General features: G+C 43.4%; 1 protein-coding gene across 1 annotated transcript in view; it reads right to left on the reverse strand.

The window, feature by feature from the left end:
- Positions 1-1,779: 1,779 nt before the first annotated feature.
- The window catches only part of LOC126147730 (protein hunchback), a 41,736-nt gene continuing 18,646 nt past the window's right edge, over positions 1,780-24,869 (reverse strand). Inside the window, exons 2-6 of the mRNA XM_049915713.1 lie at positions 10,998-11,138; positions 9,998-10,428; positions 9,512-9,832; positions 8,210-8,369; positions 1,780-3,308 (exon numbers count right to left, since the gene is read on the reverse strand). Coding sequence (XP_049771670.1) covers positions 1,836-3,308; positions 8,210-8,369; positions 9,512-9,832; positions 9,998-10,428; positions 10,998-11,108 — 2,496 coding nt within the window. The 5' untranslated portion in view covers positions 11,109-11,138 and the 3' untranslated portion in view covers positions 1,780-1,835. The remainder of the gene's footprint in view (positions 3,309-8,209; positions 8,370-9,511; positions 9,833-9,997; positions 10,429-10,997; positions 11,139-24,869) is intronic.

Here is a 24,869-nt window from a genome sequence, read left to right on the forward strand (position 1 = left end):
GCGACTGCTCCCTCTCCTGCTCAGATCCTGGGTACACTCCTTGTAACAGATCCGAAGCCGATTGCAATAGTTAAAAAACAGCAGTTGCAAGTGACAGTTTGATGAGCAACATCATAAAATTTTAAATAGATGCTAAGTTACTGAATAATGTAGATCAACATTAACCACAGTCACAGGAAAAATGTAAATTCACTATGGAGATGTATTTATTTAATGATAGTACTTCTTAAAAATTTGCAATACTGCAAACTGTCTAGAAAGTAGCAAATCAACTGGAGGAGACAATTGCTTACCTCACTGACTACTTGAAAGCCAATCTTAAAACGTGTCCACGTTGAAAAGCAGTGAGCCAACGTGAATGTTGCTGTAAAATGTATTCACAACTAGCATTGAACAGGATGAACAGTGCATTTTCACTCGCTGGCAATATAAGCAAAGGTAAAGGGGTTAAACAGTACATCATACTAGATCCTACTGGCAACCATTCTCAGGATCTGCACACATTTCTCACTCGAAGTGCCAAGTTACATGAAGATAACTTTGAATGGAATGGAGAGGAAGCAATATAAATTTCAGATGTCATTTGTCATGTACTTTATTGTTACACAGATGACAATACATTCTAGAAGAGACACACCAACATTTATAATATCTTATCTTTATGAGATACAACAGAACATAAATATCACATTTAATATAAAAATATGGCTTATTGCTAGTTTGATATCAAAATAGGGTTTTACATGTACGTACACCTCTTGGTTCAGTCAGTCCTTTATCAACATCTCAGTGGAACCAGCATTCCAAATTGAACTTTCCTCTAGCACAACTAATATCTTTCAAAGAAGTGACTTTTCCATCTCAAATTTTTTCCATTGCCATATAAAAATATTCAGTGTCCGCCCCTCATGCTGTTCTTAAGTTGGCGTGTCTTATTGTATGAAAACACAGAAAATTCTCTTGACTCCAATATTAAAAATACATTTGCACGTATTCAAAAACTACGTGCTCATTTATCTAGTTATTGCTTCGACTTCTCATTCTTATACATTTTAAGTCTGGTTTCTCCAAATGAAATACAACTTCGAAAAAAAAAAAAAAATTCTGTCAACTACAAAGTGACTTTGTTCCCCATTAACAATCAGAGCAAGTGATATGCATTTTACAGTTTTGGAACACTGAGAAACTGATAATATTCGTCGTCTTTCAGCTGATTAATCTTAAATCTAGACCACTTCATCGTCTGCAGCACTCTTATTACATAGTGAAAGTTCTCTCTTTGGTGCATTTAGTGTCAATATCGTTCAAGGAGGGAGACAAATTCTAAGGTCAGTGACCTGACAAACTGTTGCAGCTGCTGAAAATACGTCTATTATACTATAACAAAATTATATCTGACCATCAAAAAACTATCTAAAATAATAAAAAATATAATAAATTGCACTCATTTAAATTGCTTTCCATGCTGACTAAAGAGCCAATCGACAGTCGATCAGCGTCAGATGCATTCGAAGCTATATCTGGTTGGTAACTCAAAAATGGAATGACTAGACGTATTTCAAAATAATTGAGCAATGTTCATTAAAGACATAAAGGCACTGTTCTTGTCCATTGTCCATTCAGTCTTAGCGTAGGTACCTTACATTAGGGAGTGCCCGCAGCATGGCGCACATATTTAAGTATATCCTCCGAGTGCTGTAAATACGAGCACTGTAACTGCTTGCACTGTTTATAGCTAAGCTAATTGGTCCGATTATGCCGCGATGGAGGTGTCTGTATTAGAAGGTGTACAGCACTTGATGATTTCACGGTGCTGTTTTGCTGGACACTAGCGTTTAGGAATGGGGCGAGCGAGCAATGTGAACGAAGAACTCGACACGGTCTGCAGTCTCCTTACCGCAGGCGTTGCAGGTGAAAGGGTTTTTGAGGCCGTGGTAGCCCTTGTGCAAAGAGTACATGATGACGTCGCGGAAAGTGATTTCGCAGTGCTCGCAGAAGAAGTCGCGCTGAGCTTCCGAACTGTCTTCTCCGTCGTCCGCCTCTGCCTCCGAAGAATCTGGACGGTCGCTCGAGGGCTGCGGTTCCTTCTCTGGCTCGGGATCGAGTGGGAGTTCCGCCTTTAAGAGCTTCCGTTCTGGCTCGTCCTCTGCGCTGTCGTCATCCGCGTGGTACTGCAGCTTCATGGCAATGCGCTCCAGCTTGTAAGCCTTGCCCTTCCGGCGGTGCTTGGTCGCGGAAGGAGCCGCCGGGACGGGCACCGGCGTCGGCTCATCCTCCAGTGGCAGGGCAGACGCAGCCGTCGACGTGGACGGCGTCGGTGTCGGCGATCTGACAGCTGCCGGCGAGGGAGACTCAGGCTTCGTCAGATCCAGCGGGTCCGGCAGCGGAGTACTGGCCTGCGGCAGCGGCACGTTGGGAACCTGCAGCTGCGTAGCCACGAGAATGCGCGCCATGTAGTCCTGCATCTTGGCCTCTGCGTCCTGAGGGCTCTCGTTATCGTTGTTATTGTTGACGAAGAACGGGAAGCCGCTGCTGTGCGCCGCGGCGTAGTAGGCGTCGTAGCCGGCGGCGTCGGACGCGTTGTGCGGCACCGGGTTGTACGGGAAGGCCGGCATAGACGGCACGAGACCCACGTTGCCGAACGAGAAGACGGCTCCTCCGGGCCGCACCAACGGCGCGAAGGCTGCGGGCGCGAACGGCGGCAGTGCAGCCGCACCCTGGGGCGGCGCGGCAGCCCGAGGAGCTGGAGGCGGCGGCAGCGGCTGTCGCGGTTGGACGGCTGCTTGCGGCTGCGGAGGCGCCGGAGAGGGCGCAGATGCCGACGGCGGTGCGGCCGCGGCCGCAGACGTCTTTTTCGGCGTGGTGGTGCGAGGCCGCTGTTTGGGTCCGCGCCGCGTCCCGTACACGTCTATGATGGGCAGCGGGTTGGGCGAGCCGTCCGGGTTGAGCACCACGTCCGGCGTGTGGTGGTACTTGCGCAGGTGCAGCTTCAGAGAGTGGCAGTACTTGGTGGCGTAGGTGCAGTCGGCGCACCGGTACTGGTATATGTTGGAGTGCGACTTGAGATGCGAGTTGAGCATCGACTTGTTGACGCACTGGTAGTCACACTTGTCGCAGTGGAAAGGCTTCCAGCCCGAGTGGTTGCGCAGGTGGTACTCGAGGTGGTGCTTGTACTCAGTCACGAAGGGGCACCGGTTGCACGTCAGCAGTTTCTCCGCTTTGATGTGCAAGCGAGAGTGCTTCCAGAACTCCAGTTTCGTCACAGCCACGAAGCCACACTGCTTGCACCGGAAAGTCTTCACGCGGCCCTGCAACAGTGTAGACCCACACTTTTAGCAGGATGCAAAAAAGTCGACAGTACTAAAAATACAGGGTGTTCTGCGAGGAGTAATTATTATTCAAGAATATGACTGGAACGATCATTCTAAGCAAAAGTGTTCAATAAGCATTGGCTGCTAAATGCGTTCCTCAAGAGCTGTGAGCACTGCTAATTCAATACCGTAAAACAAATCTCTTCTATTGCAAGGTCTGTTCAAAAATGTTCAAATGTGTGTGAAATCTTATGGGACTTAACTGCTAAGGTCATCAGTCCCTAAGCTTACACACTACTTAACCTAAATTATCCTAAGAGCCGGCCGGAGTGGCCGAGCGGTTCTAGGCGCTACAGTCTGGAACCGCGCGACCGCTACGGTCGCAGGTTCGAATCCTGCCTCGGGCATGGATGTGTGTGATGTCCTTAGGTTAGTTAGGTTTAAGTAGTTCTAAGTTCTAGGGGACTGATGACCTCAGCAGTTAGTCCCAGTGCTCAGAGCAATTTATCCTAAGAACACACACACACACACACACACACACACACACACACACACACACACACACCTATGCCCTAGGGAGAACTCCAACCTCCGCCGGGACAGCCGCACAGTCCATGACTGCAGCGCCTTAGCTGCTCGGCTAATCCCACGCGGCGCAAGCTCTGTAATGCATACCATGAGAGCTACGAGCACGACATCTTCGTTATTGTGGAACGTCATCTACTGGAGAACTACTCATACTTCTAAAGGTATGCATTTCAGAGCGCGTGTTTACTAGACCTTTTTCTTCGAATGATCGTTCCTGTCATAACCCTGAAAACTGACCAATCCAGTGACGCTATCTAGTACACTAGTAGGAAGACGGGACCGCCAAACGAAGAACTTTAAGGGTAACCTTACGATGGATTGACGTTATATTTCTCGATTATTTGGCATAAATCTTCCAAAAAAATAGTTCAAACGGCTCTGAGCACTATGGGACTTAACTTCTCAGGTCATCAGTCCCCTAGAACTTAGAACTACTTAAACCTAACTAACCTAAGGACATCACACACATCCATGCCAGAGGCAGGATTCGAACCTGTGACCGTATCGGTCGCGCGGTTCCAGACTGTAGCGCCTAGAACCGCTCGGCCACCCAGGCCGGCAAAATCTTCCCAAAAGCGATGCATTAATGAGAGATTTTCAGTGAGTAAAACCGTAAAGCTGTCAACACGTATGACGGTTCGTACACCTAGTACTAGGCATGATTCTACTGGAGAAAATATTCAGTACTTTCCTCCAGCCTCAACTGACTTACCTAGCTAATTGCAGTTTTGACACAGTTTAACTTTGAATCCGAACCGCTCTGCAGTTCGACAATGCCATTGGTGAAAGAAGTGATAAATGACAGTAAAACAATGAAATATTAGGTTTTCGTTATATACAATTTTAAACAATGAAACGATCAAATATGGCACTTTAGATTCACACGAAACGTAATCCAAAAAGGCACCTGCTCGGTTGCTTCTATCTGCCAATTCCAGCGCAGCGTACGCGACGTCACTCAATCATTATCTTCGAGACACCTGGATGAACTGGATAGTGACGACTCCTTCTACAACACTTTTTGCTTTACCCGAATCCTATTCAACACCCTTTGCTATCTTCAAAGGGCTCCTGTCTAATATTCTGCTTCTGCAGCTGTTAGTTAATACGTTGGACTTATTCCCGTGGACGGTGGTTCCAATCCCCGTCCGGTGCTCCAGGATTAAGTTTTTTGCTATTTCCCTATATCGATGAAGGCCTATGATGGGTGGTTCCTTCGAAAGAACATTAACGAGTTCCTTTCCCAATTCGAGATTTAGCTTCGTGTCTAATGATGGCATCGATGGTACATTTATCGTTGATCTTACGTCCTTGTTTCAAACTAAATTTTGCCTTTCAACCTATCATCGGCCTACGCTACAGATCAGACTGCCACTACAAATTTCATTTCGCAATACAATATAGTAATGTTGAATAAATGTTTTCGCTGGTTTGTTATACCGCCAGAAACTCGTCTGTATGGCGCACGTTTCCTGTGCTGTGATTGGCTGCAAGAAACTATCGTAAGAGGTGGCATGTTAGATTATAAGTTTGCGAAGGCAAATTACCGTTATTAGTGATTTTCATATTTAACCTTCGTTGATACGAAAATATATTGCTTCATCGAAGCCTGTTATCAAAACTCTTAACCGCATCATCTTTGTTGATAGGCTACAATTTGTTGTGCTAAAGTTTCGGGAAATGTGACATTTATTCATTGCAGTTTGCGTTTCATAAAGTTCTCTCATAGTAATTATAAAATGATCAACATTCACTTTTTATGGTATTATTGTTATATTAAATGATTCGTTGATTATTCTATCTTGTGGCTACTAGTGTCGTTCTAAAGATTTTATGGAAAGAATTTATTAGTTTTTAAGCTCAGTTCTCCGCGAAAAACTAAATACTGAGACCCCCCAAAAAATTCCTTAAAATTTAAGTTTATGTACACGTTGAAATTCCAGTCTTAATTCACTGCGTTTTATCGTCGACTGTACATATGAAGAATGCGAAACGTAGCAAAATTTCCGCAGAAAGGGTAACGTTTATTGCCGAAAACGCCACCGTTCAGGAAATTACAACAAGCTTTGTCTTCGGAGCTGTTATTTTTACTCTTTAAAAGAATAAAGTAGCACACGAAATCCATGTATACTTTAAAATGACAATTCTGTACTAAAGGACTGTGTCGTCCGTATTCCTCTTTAAACAGTTCGTAAGTATGTGCATAATATGTTCGTCTTCATAATATGAAATTACTTTGTCATTTCCGGAGATGTACAGCGAAAGGACGCAAATTCCTGCTTCAAGGGTTTGATTAAGTGCAGTGGACCGACGTAACATTTCCCGACACTTACACAACTAACGGGGGAAGTGATAATATTTGTATATCGTCCAATGATGATGTGCTGCTGGTGACTGAATTGGAAAGTATGTTATGTATTCTGCTCAGCTATCATGAAACAAATTTGAAAGCAAACGTTTTAAATTCACGTTTATTCGAGGCATATGAGAAGTGTGCGTAACTGCCTATGGTGGACAGCAGGTTTGGCATCGAAACTCTGTATTTCTCACTGTAAACAATATCACACCATCCTTTATTTGTAATTCTGTTGTGCAAATACGAATTTTACTCCTCTTTACAACTGGCTTAACGGCAGGTACAAATTTATCGTTTATTTTCAGACTCGCCAACTTCTCATTTCAGTCGTAGCAAGTTTAGTACTGAGCCATCCAGTTTTAAAATTATGTCGCAGCGTGTGTGTAAAATATACGAGAATTTTTAACCTCTAATCAGGAAGTGTTGAATGCAGCGTAAGTACGGATAATCACAATTTAGAAGGTAATAAGCGATATTAGTAACAGGGTGGGGTAGAAAGAGCTGCATTTTCATAGATGATGGTTGCAGGAACCATAGAGCAGTCAATAAGGTGTGCTTCCTGGTGTTCTGCCAAGTTGTTACCGTTTTATGTAAAATATTTCGACTACCGACCCAGCCTAGTTTTGCTGTTATGCGTACTCGCTGCTTATCGGGCTTGTTTGAGTCTATGTAGTGAGTACACAACAGAAAAACTCTCAGCACCTGAAGACGGCTGGGTCGACAGTAGTAATACTATACATAAAATGCGAACAACACAACAGAACACCATTAATCAGTTACGCCAATAAAATCTGAGATATCACTATTAGAATCATTAAAATAACTTTAAAATATACAAAAATGTATTGGTAAATTTATTGCTTGCTTTATTCCTGTTTTCACCCTTGTGGTAGATAATACCGGCAACTTACCGCATCGAAGTGAATATGACTGATACAGCCGTGATGCTAGTGTTTTGCAGTACTGCTTACACACGTCACACATTTTGGTCAAAGTCATACCTTTTCTCGGGGGGGGGGGGGGGTGTCCGCGAAAATCTAAAGAGCTGTGCAGTTTTGATCTGTATTCATTGAAAAAAGAAATCCTCTAATGTTGCATGCAGTTTTGCGGCATGTACAATGTGATCTCTTTTGAAGTCAGTACGGGGTGTTAAACTTCAGGGACAGTTCCCTTATACTAAAACAAGAAAAAAAACTCTAGCAAACAAGGCCTCTTAAGCGCATACCTGAAGAGATCAGCACTGGTTCATCTTAGATACTATGAAACATCTCTTCTACTGCAAGCTCTTTGCTTTTCATATTTTAGGAAGAGAAGTATTGACCAAAACAAGAAAAAAGGCAAGGAAGCGTGTTCTCTAAAATCCATAATTTAAGAGCTATGAGCACTTGTTCGGCGGAAGGTGTTTCGCACTAACGAAGATGAAAAAGTGCTCGTACCTCGTAATGTATGCGTTTTAGAGCTCTTTTTGTAGACTTTTTTTACTTATTTCTGTATGAGGAACCTGTCCCTGAAGTTTGTTCGTGATTGTTTGGGGGGGGGGGGGGGGCATCCTGCATATGGGTGTCTACTTTAAGAAAAGCCTCTTTAGTCTTGATATTCACACGAAGAGTTGGTAGTTGAAAAACTACCAGCAGATTGACGCAACAATTGTGTCATAAAAAGATACATCAATATGAATCCATATCATAACGCTAGTACACATTTTCATCTTTATAGCTTTTATTTACATATTCCGTACAACTTCACGCATTTTGCTTTATATCAGCAAGAGACTCACATTGAAAAAGATCAGTAGTATAGGACTGCGCGTCGGTTTGGTGTATCGATGTCTTGTTTAATGTGGTTGATAAGATGATACGCGTGAAGTTTTATGGTACAAATAAATAAAAGCAATCAAGACTGAAATTTGTGTCATCCTGCGATGTCTATGGTCAGGACCGTCGCATTGGCTTACCTGTGAATTTATTTTGGTCTCAGCTGGGTCATCTTGCGGCGGCGACAGCGCGTGCGCCTCACGCATGTGTGCGCGTAGATTCTCTACAGTGGACGCCACGTGATCGCAGGAAGGACACCGCGGCTCGTAGTGCGTTCCCAGGTGAGCTTGGAACTGCTCCCTGCCACAGATAAACATTGCTCTGTCCACGCTGCTACAGTATCTAACAATTACGTCTAATTCTCACGAATTACACTCTCCAGATTTAAACTCTCGAGTGATTAATAGTGTGTCTTCGGGCGTTCAGTTTACTTGTTGATTGAATTTTTATGTTCAAATTTTGCCTACCGGCCAACTCGCAGTTCTCAGGTGCGCGAGCTGTGTTGTGCGTACTCGCTGCCTCAACTCTAAACAGACAAGCATTGTTGGTGTGGCACTGCTTTTTGTAGCCAAATTCCACTTCCAGCACCAGCTACGACCATTGATTCTTATTTGTTTTTCAGATCCCGCACTGTTATTTCATGACACGCACTACTATCAGCATTTTCCAGTTCTGGTGAATGAGCTGACCGCTAATAGAGTGACGGACCGAAAGTTTCGCATAAGCGGCAACCTCCCTGTCGGCTTACTAGGTTATCCGACTATTACGTAGACAGACTCCTGAACTACATTGTCCCAGAAAGTTTGTGTATGCTACAAGATACTGGTCGTCTCATGTTGGGGTCCGCCACTCAATTTTCAGAAATCGCCGAGAACCTGATTCACGAGAACTGGAAAATGCGAATGCAGCGTGCGTTTCATAGATTAGTAATGCGGGCTCAGAAGAGCGCAAAAGAGCGTAGAATGGCTCTGAGCACTATGGGACTTAACATCTGAGGTCATCAGTCCCCTACAACTTAGAACTAATTAAACCTAACTAACCTAAGGACATCACACATATCCATGCCCGAGGCAGGATTCGAACCTGCGACCGTTGCGGTCGCGCGGTTCCAGACTGAAGCGCCTAGAACAGCTCGGCCACGCCGGCTGGCAAAAGAGCGTAGAGAGCGCCGGGAATTTAATTCTGTTGTAAACAGGGGTGGGCAGGACGGATCAGCACCAATATTTCAGAATCTGGTTGAAGGCTACGGACCAAGTACACAGCTAGCAGCACCTGAAGAGAGCGGCTTAGCCAGTTGGAGTAGTGTACATAAATATGGAATCAATATCTCAACTCGGTCGAGAAAAACCAAAGGTTCGCATCTCAAGTGATTAGTTATACGCCAAACGCAAAGCAGATTGTAGAAGAAAATGAATATCTCAGTTTTATTGGTTGATACGTACTTGTCTTGGGTGCGCACGGTGCAGACGGGACACTCGTAGGTGGTGCCGCCGTCTGCGCTGCCGTTGACCATTCCCATCGTCTCGACAGCCGCCTGCAGGCGCCGCAGGGCGCCCTCGCCTTCCGTGGAGTAGTGTGACGAGCTAGACGAGTTCTCGTCAGCCTGCGAGACGGCGGAGGACGCTTGCGGCGGCTGGCCAGGCGATGAACTGCCTTCCAGCGGGCTGGCCGGCTCCTGCTTGGTCTGCGCGCTGCCCGCTGGCGGCGGCGTCCGCAGTTGCGGAGACTGCGGGACGGCCTGTACCAGCGGCTCGCGTGCGGGGCTGCAACACACGAAAGTCACGTTGTACACGCGTAGGGGAGGATCAGCTAATGAACAGTGGAGATACACAAAACAAACGGAGGAAAAGAAGCGTATCTGTAGCGGAAAAACAGCTGAACCAAGTAGACGAAAGAGGAAAAAATCTATTGTTGGTTTGAATGTTTACCTGCCAAGCTGGAATTGTGCAGAACTGTCTGATTGTTCCTGCTGTTCCTGCTGCTCATGCTGTTGCTGTTGTTGCTGCTGTTGTTGCTGCTGAAGCAGCTGTTGCTGCTGCTGGTAGTATGGCTCCTGCGGCAGGGGCTGTCCGCGGCCATTCTGCTGCTGCTGGTGGTGGTGATTATAGTAGTAAGCGTTGTGCTGTGTCTGGGACGGCGTATTGTCCAGCCGCTCCAAGTAGTGGCCGTTCGGGTTGGGTGGCGGAGACGACAGCAGGTGTTGCTGGTGCTGGAAGTAGTGGTGATGTTGCGAGGGTCCGGGATCCTCGCGCTCTGGCGAAGGCCCGCCGCTGCTGCCACTGGCACTGGCGCTGCGCCCGGGCGAGATGCCGGAGTCGTCGTGCCGATCCGCGGCCTCGCCATCAGAAGGCTCTTGCTTCTGGCAAACAAAGTAATGCGTCAAGCTAACCGCACACACAACAGACAGAGGGCGAGGAGCTAAAGAGAAGAGGGTAAAGAGGGCGAGGCGAGAAGCTAAAGAAGAGAAAAGAGGGCGAGGCGAGAAGCTAAAGAAGAGAAAAGAGGGCGAGGCGAGAAGCTAAAGAAGAGAAAAGAGGGCGAGGCGAGAAGCTAAAGAAGAGAAAAGAGGGCGAGGCGAGAAGCTAAAGAAGAGAAAAGAGGGCGAGGCGAGAAGCTAAAGAAGAGAAAAGAGGGCGAGGCGAGAAGCTAAAGAAGAGAAAAGAGGGCGAGGCGAGAAGCTAAAGAAGAGAAAAGAGGGCGAGGCGAGAAGCTAAAGAAGAGAAAAGAGGGCGAGGCGAGAAGCTAAAGAAGAGAAAAGAGGGCGAGGCGAGAAGCTAAAGAAGAGAAAAGAGGGCGAGGCGAGAAGCTAAAGAAGAGAAAAGAGGGCGAGGCGAGAAGCTAAAAAAGATCGCGCGCCCCCCCCCCCCCCCCACACACACACACAAGAGAGAGAGAGAGAGAGAGAGAGAGAGAGAGAGAGATACTCACGACGTGGGCGGTGGTGCTGGGAGAGAAGTGCGGCAGATGCCAGGCGGGTCCCGCACTTGACACAGCCATAGGAAAGAGCGGAGGTGCGGGGGCGGCGGCTGTCGTGTTCATGTCGACGATGTTGTCGCTACTGCATGCCTCCTGCAACATCACACCAGAAAATGTCAGACCTACTATTACCGACAGACTGTAATGCGATGTAAATTAGTTGAGATCTGACGCTTAGGTTGCGTCGTCGTCGAGACAAATGCTGTCAAAACAGTGGTTCCCTACCTTTCGGAGGCCATTACCCCTGAGTACAATCATATTTGTTTGTAACCCCCCCTCCCACCATCCTCCTCCTCACCCCTCCCGCCCCCACCCCGGAATCACCATCAACATAGGCGCTTTAACAAAACTTCAAGTGAGAAAACATTCTCTTCGAGCGCTCATTTTTAAAATGAAAGGAATGGTATTTAGGTTTTGTATGTAGTTTATTAAGCACGAACTAGTGAGTAATAAGACGACTGGTCCTGCTTATTTCTAAACATAATTTTTATAGACTTTATACAATTCTCAGTGGATTATTAGTGCTACATACTAATTCCGCAGAAAAGACAGCTAACTATCCACAGTTAGGGTTAGAAGCCATGCTTCCTCTGCAGCACTCTTTTCCCTAGCGACACTTGTTTCACTCTCTCGGACCCCCATTTAAAATACTTCTGAATTGGCAGAAATTAGAAAACTGAGGCTGCCGTGGTTTTGTCTTCTTCCCCCGTCAGTAGTAGTAGTAGTAATATTAATAATAATCACAACGCGTAGGCCCTACTGCAGTGTAATTGCCATTCCATAGTTACTGATGTGTTATGCTATCAGTTAATTTGTTCAGTGCTACAAAGTGAATAATGAAGCATTTCCAAGTTCATTGCGGAAACTATCTACAAGATATTTTCATGAGAGGTTTAAGAATATGTGATTTGTATCTCCCAGTTTTACTATTAAATTCGTGATACGAAGTGTGTATGTAGTGGGTAGACTATGTGAGGAAGATGACCATACATTCATTTCACAAGTGTAACCACCACATTCGGTCACGCGTTAATGCTAGGATATGAAAAAGCAATTATTGATAACTTACGTAATCAGTATTAAGGTCTTATGAAATATTGATAATAGTAGTGTTCTCAATAATTTAGTGTGGTACCCGAAACAATTGACCCCCTTTCGTTTTTACCTCTCACAGAATTACATTCTACCCCAGGGAGTAATTACTCCAGGTTGGGAACCATTAGCCCAGAGGCAGACACTGATCTGCGTGGCGTTAGAAAATCGTTTCTAGTGGGTTTATCCCACACAAAAAAAAATCAAATTGTTATGTATTAGCTTCAGAAAACTGCATGTTTACAATTTGGACCATAATTAACTCTCACCGAATACAAAGGTTTTTTTTACGAATGATCTCCCACAAAACTCGTGTAAAAATCCTGAAATTCACCTTTAGTTTATTCCATATAGCGTCTCCGAGCGTTTCAAAAATCTGCTCTAAGTTGATATCAAAGCTCGTTCGAAGTTACGTACTTGACAACTGGTACATACAATACTCGGAGGCAGTGGCAACACTGTGCAACTCTACGACAATGCCAAGTTACCGCTGGTGTAGGCCGCTCGCCGTCAAATGCCAACTAATGTAATGTGACTACAAGCATACTGCCGAAGGGGAAGACAGTGACCGTCTGCTGAGGAAATTATTTTATTGTATTTTCAATGTGTGCACTTGGGATAGCCAACTGCCAATTGGCTCCTCCCGAATATAGTCAGCGAACGCTTGCCACCCAACATATCTCTAATGTTACCGGGCGACTGGCTAAAAAGTCTAAACCGGGATATAGCCTGTGTTACCAGAACAAATAAATAAATAAATAAATAATACAATAAAAGAATTTTAACTTAACTGGCTCACTGTTCACCTCATCCTACAAGTTACATTAAGTCTTTTACAATAGCCCTGTCCATTTCAAATGAATAGACATCGCTGTCAGTTTAACCTGCTGTTTTTTATTCTGAACTAATGAAACGTTCGCCAGTGTTCGAAAAAATCGAAAACTATCTGGGGGAGGGGATTGAGTACAAGAACTAACTTATGGACGAATATTTAGAACTTTGTGATTTCTAACGTTTTTCGTATAGCATTTACCTTCACAGGTACGCAAAACAACAGTTTATCACAGCAACGGAATTTGATGCATAGTGTATGTTTTAGTCTAAACTGGATCAGCTCCCTCCACAGAAGAACTTTCTGCACACTACAGTAAAATGCGTGACATTTAACTATTATCGATCATGTCGGAAGGCCAACTTCCAATCTTACTTGTGCAACAAGCTCCTTTCTCAAACCTTAAAGATCGGGAGTATGTACGCAGTGACGTGCTTTTGAATTTGCTACAAAACCGCACACTGTTAGAATTCTGAGATTTATTTTTAATGGTGTTGAGATACTGCAGCTAAAATTACTTTATTTTGTAATTAGAACCTGCACATTGCTGTTTCATCTGCTTCATCGCCCATTGTTGTCTCCAGTCCGAAGACTGATTCGATGCAACTCGTCACACTAGTTTATCCTATCATCTGCGTAACTACTGCAACCTACAGCCGTTTCAACCTACAGCCGTTTCAACCTACTTGTACATTCAAGAAGTCTCCCTCTACAATTTTTACACTCCACACTTTCCATTACCAAACTGACGATCCTGCTAAGCCACGGGGTGTGTCCTATCAACTGATCTTTTCACTTATTCAAGCCGTGGCATTTACCCCAGTTCGATAGAATATCTTGTTATTTATTCGATCTGCTTATCTAATCAAATGGTTCAAATGGCTCTGAGAACTATGGGACTTAACTTCTGAGGTCATCAGTCCCCTAGAACTTAGAACTACTTAAACCTAACTAACCTAAGGACATCACACACATCCATGCCCGAGGCAGGATTCGAACCAGCGACCGTAGCAGTCACTCGGTTCCGGACTGCGCGCCTAGAACCGCTAGACCACCGCGGCCGGCGCTTATCCAATCGTCAGCATTGTTCTACACTACCACATTCCAAAAGCTTCCTTTCTATTTCGTCTGAACTGTATTGCCCATTCCATACCGCAATCATAAAAATAATAAATTATCGGACATTACACAAACTTACTGGTAGCTTCAAACACATTTAAATCAAAACATCTTGACACATTCGCGCTTTCTTACTTGTTGGTATTAGTACCTACGTCATGTAATATAATGCATCGTGTCAACTAAAGTTACATGCTGTTAACCCCCCTAGGAACAAATCCTCAGAAATTTTACCTCCCCACAAAAAAGTTTTTAGCCATGTTTTTAGCTATTGGTCGTGAGCCATATGATATATATTGTTTACTGTGGCTGGCGAATCTTCTGCATTTTGGCAGAGCCCATAAATTGCAAGATGCAGTTGTGCCAACACGTTGCAGCTAAGAGTTCACTGCTCTGGGAAGTAAGGTTATCTCGTAAAAAAGCGCGAATATGTAAGAGGTTTTGGTTAGTCTTTCAAGCTACCAGAGAAGTCGAGAAGCTAATTCCCTTCTTTTACATTCCTAACTATGTCCAGGGCATATTTGCCTTTTTTGTCCTGTGGTAGGAGCATTTCTCATTCTGGTTCCCAGCTTTTACTCTACCATAATTTTGACATTAGACCGCCAGTAGATATCTGTTGACTCGGCCGACGACTAATCCGGTAAAGGTTTTTACTGTCTCTCGAACGATGGTTCTTATATGGTGGCAACGACAAAGCTTTCACAAAACAGGACGACCATTAATTAACATGTATTTGTCTACCTTCTTACAAAACTTGAACCGGTCCGCGAAAAGTCGAACATTTGAGTTGCATGCTTCAAAAACCTCCCAGAAAAACTTTTTCACGTAAAATCTGAGTGGTGCAAGGGCACACACAAATGATGTCATTAGCTGGACATTTGTTTCAGCCCAATTAACATCTTTTGCAAAAAAGATGCAATCTATTCGGACAATTTGGTGGGGGGCAGCTCCGATTCATCGTTCAAACATTGCTTAATATACTGTAACAAAGACACAGTGAGGCAGATGTTCGAATGGCTATACAAATAGGCGCTGATCCAGCCTAAACCAAAAACTTTTTACCACGTCTTCCTACCTCAAATAGAAACCGAGCACCAACAACAACGCTCACACCCTCTCCCGCTGCTGCATTGCCATTCTGCACTGGCCCTGTTCAAACATCGGGAATATTTACAGCTTCCGCACTGTAGCGATAGCCGTGAGGAACACAGGTGACATTTTTTGAGAGAATCCTAAGGAAGTGTAAATCACGCACGATTGGTTGGTTGGTTGGTTTGTTTTGAGGAAGGAGACCAGACAGCGTGGTCATCGGTCTCATCGGATTAGGGAAGGATTGGGAAGGAAGTCGGCCGTGCCCTTTCAGAGGAACCATCCCGGCATTTGCCTGGAGTGATTTAGGGAAATCACGGAAAACCTAAATCAGGATGGCCGGACGCGGGATTGAACCGTCGTCCTTCCGAATGCGAGTCCAGTGTCTAACCACTGCGCCACCCCGCTCAAATCACGCACGAAAGAGGTCGCTTACAAATAGTCATTTGCCCAATTCTTGATTATTGTTGCAGGTCTGGAATTGTGAAAAGCTGGATTAACTGAAGAGAGCAAAGATTCAAACAAAATCACGGATTTGTTCAGTCAGTATGAGAATCTCGGAACGTTGAAGAAACTTCCCAGAAAAAAATGAAATGAGCGTATGGTATTGTTGGCCGGAGGCCCCTATTCGGGGTAGTCCAGCTGCCAAGTGCTAGTCTTATTTCAGTCAACGCTACATTGGGCGACTTGCGCGACGAGATGAGGATGAAATGGTGGGGACAACACCCAGTCCACGAGCGGAGATAATCTCCAACCCGTACTGGAATCGAACCCGGGCCCGCTTGCATGTGAGGCGAGCACGTTAGCATCCAGCTAAGCAGTCGGACAACTGTCCAGAGAGAGGACGCAAAGACGACGCACACCGCGGCAGGCCTGCTTCACAAAATTCCATTATCACAGACCGTGTTGTGGGGAACGCTACCCAAAGACTGCAATTTATCGCCAGCCTAAGCCGGGAGAAATGATCATTGTAATAAAATAAGAGAAATGGGGGTTCACGCAGGAGGACTAAAGTTTTGATTTTTCCAGCGTGCTGATCGAGAGTGGAACGGAAGAGAAATAGCTCTAAGGTGGCTCGGTGGACGTTCTGCCACGCATTTAATTGCGAGTTGCAGAGTAGTGATGTGGATGTAATTTAACGTTATGTCAGTTCCATAATTCCTTAGCCAGATTTCGGAGAATAATTTAGCATGAAACCTAAGAGGCTTGGAAGTGGGGATTCTAGAAAATTACACGTATATTACACTGGAAACCTGCGTTTCGTGACAGCATGCTTGAATGGGCTTATGGCCTGGCCGGCTACAGCAACTTTCCACCTAGGGAGAGAGTCTTACTCCTAGGCTGGCCGTTAAGTGCTACCGACAAGAAATCCCACACGGGTCGAGAAGCCGTTATCAAAATTGGCAGATCACAGGACGCTGAAAAATGGAAGACAGAAAGGAAAACACCCTCCACTAAGAAAAAATGCATTCACGAACGTAGGCGGATACGATTGAAAGAATCAGCATTCTCTACCGTATACAAACTCACGTAGCTGTGGTCTGCACACTTACGTTCACAATCTTAGTGCACAGAAATTCTGTGTTCACAGTTGTTTCTAAATTACAGCGTTGGCAAAGATGTGAGTATTTCGGTATTTTTCTTAAAACTTTCTATTTCCCTGAATTGCAATTTTTTTATCTAGGCACTGATCTCAATAATAATAATAATAATAATAATAATAATAATAATAATAATAATAATAATAATAATAAAGCATGTTGTATATTTTATTGTATCAAGAATACTCGATGTAATGAGCGGAAAACTAGTTTGTACTAACGCACTTAATTGTAGTGCATACATTTAACAAATTTATTTTACTTAACTATCGATTTATTTGAGTTAATTTGCTTATCGCTACAACGAAATTAATAAAGAAACACCAAGTCTGTACTTTGCTAGATACAGAGTTATTCGAAAATGTCTTATGCGTCTCCTGGTTTTGACCTTCATTTAAAGCGTGAACGCCGGCCCCTGTAACCGAGCGGTTCTAAGCGCTTCAGTTCGGAACCGCGCTGCTGCTACGGTCGCTGGTTCGAATCCTGCCTCGGGCATGGATGTGTGTGATGTCCTTAGGTTAGTTAGGTTTAAGTAGTTCTTAGTCTAGGGAACTAATGACCTCAGATGTTAAGTCTGATAGTGCTTAGAGCCATCTGAACCATCTAAAGCGTGAACACATCTGTGATCAAATTTGAAACAGCTGCTATTTGACAGATAGCAGCAAAAAACATTTCCTTCCGTGAAACTTTTAGTTACATTAAGGAATACGTCTGCCCTAAATAAAATTAAGACTTTTTCCGACAGAAGAGAGATACAGATCTATAACGTATGTGAATCTCCGACTTTTGCGTGTTTTTTTTTATGTAGCTGAGCGCTGTAGCGGCTACTTACAGATAATTTACTTCTCGCAGCAACCTCGCAACTTTGGACATTTCATGTAGGTGACAAGAGTATCGTGCGTCAACAGTACATACACTGTAGCTTTGATTGGTCAAATGCGTCGGCTACATGTATGTCACACTAAAAAATAAAAGGTCGAAAAGGAAACTATTTCTCAGGCAACTACAACCCTCCGTGAACTACTCGTCTGGCTAAACATCAAACGCTACAGATACTCAACATCTATAATGCATACTGTAGTTACATCGCTTATGTAAGTCCTATTTATCTAGCTGCTTAATGCGTGTTTTACATAATGGTTTTTGTTTCATTTCGCTTTTAACTGATGTAGGGTGATACCATATCCGTCCTTTTGCGATTCTGAACATTCTTTCTTACTTTCTCCAGGTAGTTATCCAAAATATGCATTATGCAGCCTACATACGTAAGCTAACAGACTATAAAAAAATTTGTGGTTAAGTACTGAGGATTAGTAATCATGCAGATAAGTTTTATAGGTAGAGTCCTAAAGGCGAGTGAAGAAATAAAAAAGATAAACTTCCTATCCTTCAAAATCGGGATTAATATGCCCTTACGATGGTCCTGATGTAACTGTTCAGTTCAAAGGACTATCTTATTAAATTTAATAACAAGCAATTTAATAGGGCACAGAAAGCTTCCGTAAATTTTAAAATAAAACATACGACTTGGAAGCACGTACCAGCAACAACGAATTTCATGTTCATTAGGATGGAGCCAATGTAAAGTTCTGAATTTCACAATTACGGAACAGTTTCCAGTAATTTAAGAGCTAATAAAACAAACACCTGGAAATAATGACGTGCAAGTACCTCAGTGCATGTGAAAACATGCAAACTAAACTTCATCCTCACTACGAACTCCGTACATGCATTTGCCGTCCTGGAAGCAAAAGATTTATGTGATCGCAATTTCAGTATCGCAGAGGTGTTTTGTTTTCAGGAATGGTTAATCCAACTTAAGAATTTTAGACGTATAAGCACTACAAACTAAATTATATACAGAATCGGTTCCCAGGGAGCTAAGCATTGTTTGACGTTTTAATTTCTGTAGAAATTGCACAAGGCGTACCGGTAACCTTATCTTGGCCACAGACAACCGCTATCAATTTTCCATCCAGAGTACCAGAATGTTATTGTGATACCTATTCTGGCGCATACGTTTTTGTTCGTTCAGTATGAAAGGAAAGTGCCTTTGGATTTTTCGCACATAGTCGTTTGGAGATTATATACAGTTCTTACTGACAGTAGCTGTTTTTTCGAGACGCTTTAACATACCTGAGATAAAATGGCACTGTCTGTGGAAGCCTACGATCGCACATCTCAGTGTACTGCACTGAACATGGGAAGACCAACTGACTAAACATTTAACAGCACGGACCTGAGAAATCTCTTACAGCTCCGAAATAATTGGATATTACCGTTGCCTGGACTAATAAAAATGTTCTTTGAACCTTTAGATTAAAAGTCCCTGTAGTACATTTACGTACAGATTTCGCGCTTTGACTACCAGTGCGAGGCGCACAGTTGTTTAAAGAAGGCAGTTCTATATCTATAGCATTGATGTGGGAGTGCCGCAGAACAATGTTTTCAATTTGCAGAACTATTGTGTTAAATCCAGCGCTTCTGGTACGAGCCAACTTTGTGGTCTCTTCTGTTTGTGCATTACATTCGTTACAAATGAACGGATGACGTACGGTACAAGATCAGGACACCGTCAACGCTTCTCTTAAATATATTTATAGATTTACAATGCAAGGCTTAACACACTGACAGGTTTTGCACCCCAACATGATATAACTCTGTTCAAGAAATGTCCATTTGATGAACTATAGCTTTAAGTAGTATGCAATGTGAGAACATGATTTCGTTTCACTCAAAAGTATTGCGAAAATTTAACAAACTCCGTTTCATTAATTAAGAAATATTTGTAACTGACGGAAATTTTCTGTGGAATGCTATGTTGTGTTAAAATGTGGTCACGGTTGGTCGCTGCGTTCTTAATGAATTTCATGCAAATTACGCGGTTCAATCTCAGCAGACGAAAATTTAGACCTGGGCTAATCCTACCTTCGGTTCTCCGGCGTACGAAAAGGATTAAAATTGTTTACAAATATTTTATATCCGCAGATGCGGCTAAAAGCTTCCCGGATGCGGATAACCCTCATGCAGATCTTGTTTCATTTATCCGCGGAGAGCTACATAGAGAGCGCAGATAAGTGTAGTCAACAAACAAGCAAATCAACATCTACTTTAGCACATCCGTGTTTTTTGAGCCTAACATTTGTTCTCCGTCTCTAAAAATCACGAATAATTTCGTTAACGCCTCTATTTCAATTGAAGGCACTGCTTGATTCAATCATGCGTTGACCTTTTGTAGCAAACAATTTAATACGCAGTACACGAAAAAAAAATGATGGTAGACAAGAACGAAAATTATTCACGTTCAGAAATAAAATCTTTCTAAATAAATAATCTTTTCCGTAAGAAACTGGACGGGTATTATCTTCTTGAGCGCAGCTATACTGGCAGAATAGATAGGGGACAACCAATATTTACACTAAACTTTAGCGCGGCGGCTATCGCTAGGAAACTTTCGCGTTCCGTTTAGGCAGGCGCAACAAGCGTTGCATTATTTGCAAAATTATGGATGCTCACTCCACGTACTTTATACGACACCGATGTTTGTTTAGTAACAAAACGCCGGTGCTTACCTGATAGTAGGTGACGGAGCCGTGGTACCCCCACATGGCGAGGTCAGCGCGAGCCGTTTGCTGTCTGTCGCATCGGTCTGACTCCTATTGTCGCTATTGTCTTCCGTTAGTCCCAGCCTATTGTCTCTCGCGTCATCTGCTCACATTGTCGTGCGAAATTTTAAATTGTGGACTGTTAAAGATCATGTTGTATGGCGATTAAGGCAGCGTACTTTTAACACGCAGGCAGTGGTGTTTGGTAAAATACACGCGGTAATGCAAACTTTTCAATAAAATAAGCTATAAATATCCGTAATAAACTTTATCTAACAATAAGGTGATTGATGAGTCATTATTTAGGCGAAAGAACTACGTACCTTCAAAAAGCCGAGGAAAGAACAGAGCTTTAATACTGCTAATTGAACCCATTTTTCAACACCAGTGGCATCAAATAGTACACTTAGCTCTTTATTAATTAGTAGAGTGTGTATTTTGTATGTTTCACTAGCCATTTGAACAAGAGTGGGATAAATAATGATGGCCCATCCTAGTTTTGGATTTTGTGGCTTAACGGAAACTTAGGCTTATTTCGTTGAAATTATTATCGATGGCATTCACCAAATTTTTTTCCGCATATCCATAATTAAAACGGACGACTTGGGACGTCAGCTGGTATAATATGTTAAAAATGACTTAATTCTTCCAGCTGTATTAAGGTGTTGGTTTTATTGGCAGTAAAATCAACACCTTAATACAGCTGGCGGAATTAAGTCATTTTTTAACATAAATATTTCGTTGTTTTAGTCCTCAGCCCCTAGACCAGCTATCCACGCTGGTTCTGTGGCAGCATAGTGTCGTCCTTTACTCATATCTAACAATTAATGAAAATTTGTTTGAAGTCTCAGATTCCTGGAGTATCTAATAAAAAGCAGCCGGGAAAGGATGGATGGCCTCCTCAAGGAACAGTCGTGGCCTTTACCGGAAGTAATTTATAGATGCACTGAGCAACCATATCGAAATGGGAACCGTGTTCCCATTATAAATCTACGCTTTTAACCATCGTGTCACTTCAATATTCTACTGCAGGTACCTACGACGAAAGGCTGAGAAAGGGGCATGAATGTCCATTTAACACAAGCTAAAAACTTGTTTTATACAATTAAATTTAAAACCCCACCTATGTCTCTGATTTCATTTCTAGGAACGGAATATGCTACTTTGTGCAAGCGATATTTGGCACAAAGACCTTAACATGACTACACATGTATGGAACGTAACAGCAGTAAACCGCTCCTCTCTGCTCTTAGTGATTGTGTTCAGCCACTAGCAAAAATAAAAAAAATAATACATATGAACGTAAAATATAGTTAAATGTGCTTTTTGTTTCAGATTATTCGCCAATTATCGGCATTTCAGATTTTCATTCACCAATTATCGGCATGTTGACTTCTTTCTGTGATGCCTTTTGTGCACCTCTATAATTTACATAATCTTACGAAAGTGTAACGTAATTTGCAATTGGTCTGCCAGTTTTCGAAGCGAAGCCGGATAAAGCCGACTATGACGAAGTTGGATGTAATAGGCAGTTACATCATCACAAACACACTTTTGTTTTGATGGGACGATTGTAATAGACTGACCGTTTCATCGTACCGCTATACGCTACAAGATAATTATGTCGCGCCTAGTTCTAAGGACTGCGATAGTAGCGGTGGATTGTCGATCTGATACCGGTCTTTTTATGTGATGGCTTCACAGGAGATGACAGCCTACTCTGCGAACACAGGCAAGAAAAGAGGCCGTTAAGGTTGGCACGTAATGCGATTGCCCTGCAGAACCAGTTTTGTGGTCCTGACAAGCGTGCGACAAGGCCGCTCAAAGACGTTCCGCGCCCAGCTTTCTACAGCGTCGCCGACGAACTTGGCAGCGTCGAGTTCTTGAAAACAGCTCTCTGGGTGACGTTAGAAACAAGGCATACATGTACGCTAGGTGATCGTACATATAGTTTAATTACTTCCTTCGAGATGCAAGCAAACATCGCGGTCAACAATTCAGTATTACGTCTGCTCGCAGTAGGCATACTACCGTAATGAAACAGCGGCGACGAATTTTGTACCTGCGCAACCCTCCTCTTCCGCTCTGAATCAGTGTAACCACAAAATCCGAAATTTTATTAGAAAGTTAAATGACATCCATAAGCCTGTAACAAGAAGCAGGTAACGAAAGTTCCGTAGAGTTCCGTTACACAAGCCAGAGTTAACGAGAACTGGATATGTACGAATTACTTTTCAGAATGAGTACTCATTCCGCAGCGGAGTGTGCGCTGATATGAGACTACCTAATAGCTTAAACTGTGTGCCGGACTGGCATTAATTCCACAGACGTTTTCGTACGAAACTTGTGGGACTAGCGCTTCATTAAGTTTCACATGAGCGCGCGCGCGCCCACACACACACACACACACACACACACACACACACACACACACACACTACTGCGAGGAGGGGCCGTGAGTCCTGCTCGGGTATCTCAGTTGGTTGGTAGATCACTTTTACGCGAAAGGCAAAGATCCTAGGTTCGACTCCCTATCCAGCACACAGTTTTAATGTGCCAGGAAGTTTCACGAATTGCTTTATTTCCCCAGCTTTTTTACGGCCAACTTCTGCAGCGTTATCAGCTGCCTAGTTAGATTTTGTAATCATATGAGAGAGGACTTTCCTGTTTCTTGTGCAGTCGTCCTCTTAGTTTGTTAGCTTTCGATCCCCTTACTTCTGCTCCATATGGCGATAAAGCTAATTATACTATCCTGTGACCAGCAGCATATATGAAAGACGCTCATCTCTATAACTGCTGAGATCAGCTACCACTAATACCATTAGTAGTCTTTAGAGCTTTCCAGAAATTTGTGCCCTCTACTTCAAGATTAACGTGATATGTAGGACGTACGTGGCGCCAGTCTACTAAAAATCCACCGCCTGAAGCTGGCTACAGCATAACGCACATAATATCCGTTGACTATTCTTCGTGAAAAGTAGTCAACTTATCTTGTCATAATTGATCTAAACGCGCATAGAAGATCGGTTTAAAATTACGAGGCATTGTGCTTGCTGTTCATTGTTGAGGTACGACAGTGTCAGCGATGTTAAAGGTATTGAGGCATCCCCTTTCGACAATTTTGTGAGTGGTAAATTTCCTAGGTTTGACTCTTGCATTTTTGCTCTGCGAATCACCAAGGGCATACAAGCTTTCGTTACTACTTTCCCACGGTTTGATAGAATCGTGTTTACCGCTGCTATGTTAATATTCGGTTTCCTCTATTTGTTAAACACAACGTTTCCGCGTCCCGTCGTAATATTTAGAAATGGAACCTTAACATTTCGCTAGCAATCTAATGTACGGGCTGCAGGTACACAATATCCTAACACTGCATGTGTTACCTCCATTATTTGCATACGACAGCTTAACTCAGTTCAGCTCATAATCTCACTCTTTGTTATTAACACCGTGCTTTTACTCAGTAAAGCACAAGCAGCAATAATTTGTTAATCCAAATGGTTCAAATGGCTCTGAGCACTATGGGACTTAACATCTATAGTCATCAGTCCCCTAGAACTTGGAATTACTTAAACCTAACTAACCTAAGGACAGCACACAACACCCAGCCATCACGAGGCAGAGAAAATCCCTGACCCCGCCGGGAATCGAACCCGGGAACCCGGGCGTGGGATGTTAATCCAACAATCGTGATACTGGTTATGTTTTATTTAATAGATACGTTTAGCTTTTTCTACATTCGAAATAACATTACAACACTTAGGGCGCCCTCTAGTCTTATTCACATAAAATATAAAACAAATGAAAGGTGTGTGCCAATTTTTGTCTCGCAGGACGTTAATATCTGTATCGCTTCATCTTTAAATTCCCATACACCAAAGGGAACATACAGAGCCCATTTTTCTAGATTTCTGGAAAGCGTTTGACACAGTCATCCAATGCAGACTTAACGAAGATCGGAAGATTACGGATAAGTTCCCAGATTGAGTTACCGACTGAAGTAATGGAAACATACGTTGTCCTGGACGACGATATCGTCAAGGAATAGTTTTAGGACCTCTCATTTTCTCTGTGAACATAAATGATCTGACGGACAGAGTGAGCAACAATCTGCTGATGACGCTGTGGTGATGGGGAGGGTGTCGTCGTTGAGTGACTGCAGGAGAATACTAGAACAGACAGAATTTATAATTGGTGTGACGAAGTGCAGCTTGCACTAAATGTGGAAAAATGGAAGTTAATGCAGCTGAGTAAGAAAAGCAATACTCAAGTGTTCGAAAAACAGCTTTATTGGCGGTGTGGTGCTTGACAACCAAGTAGATTACGCATCTAGGCGTAACGTTGCACAGAGATACGACCGGTAGTAGGGAGGGCGGATGGTTGACCTCGTGTTTATTAGAAGAATTTTAGGGAAGTGTGGTTAATCTATAAATAAGTTCGCGGATATAACACTAGCGCCACCCATTCTTGAGTACTGTGAGTATCT

Source organism: Schistocerca cancellata, chromosome 2, assembly GCF_023864275.1.
Source record: "Schistocerca cancellata isolate TAMUIC-IGC-003103 chromosome 2, iqSchCanc2.1, whole genome shotgun sequence".
Classification (NCBI taxonomy): domain Eukaryota; kingdom Metazoa; phylum Arthropoda; class Insecta; order Orthoptera; family Acrididae; genus Schistocerca; species Schistocerca cancellata.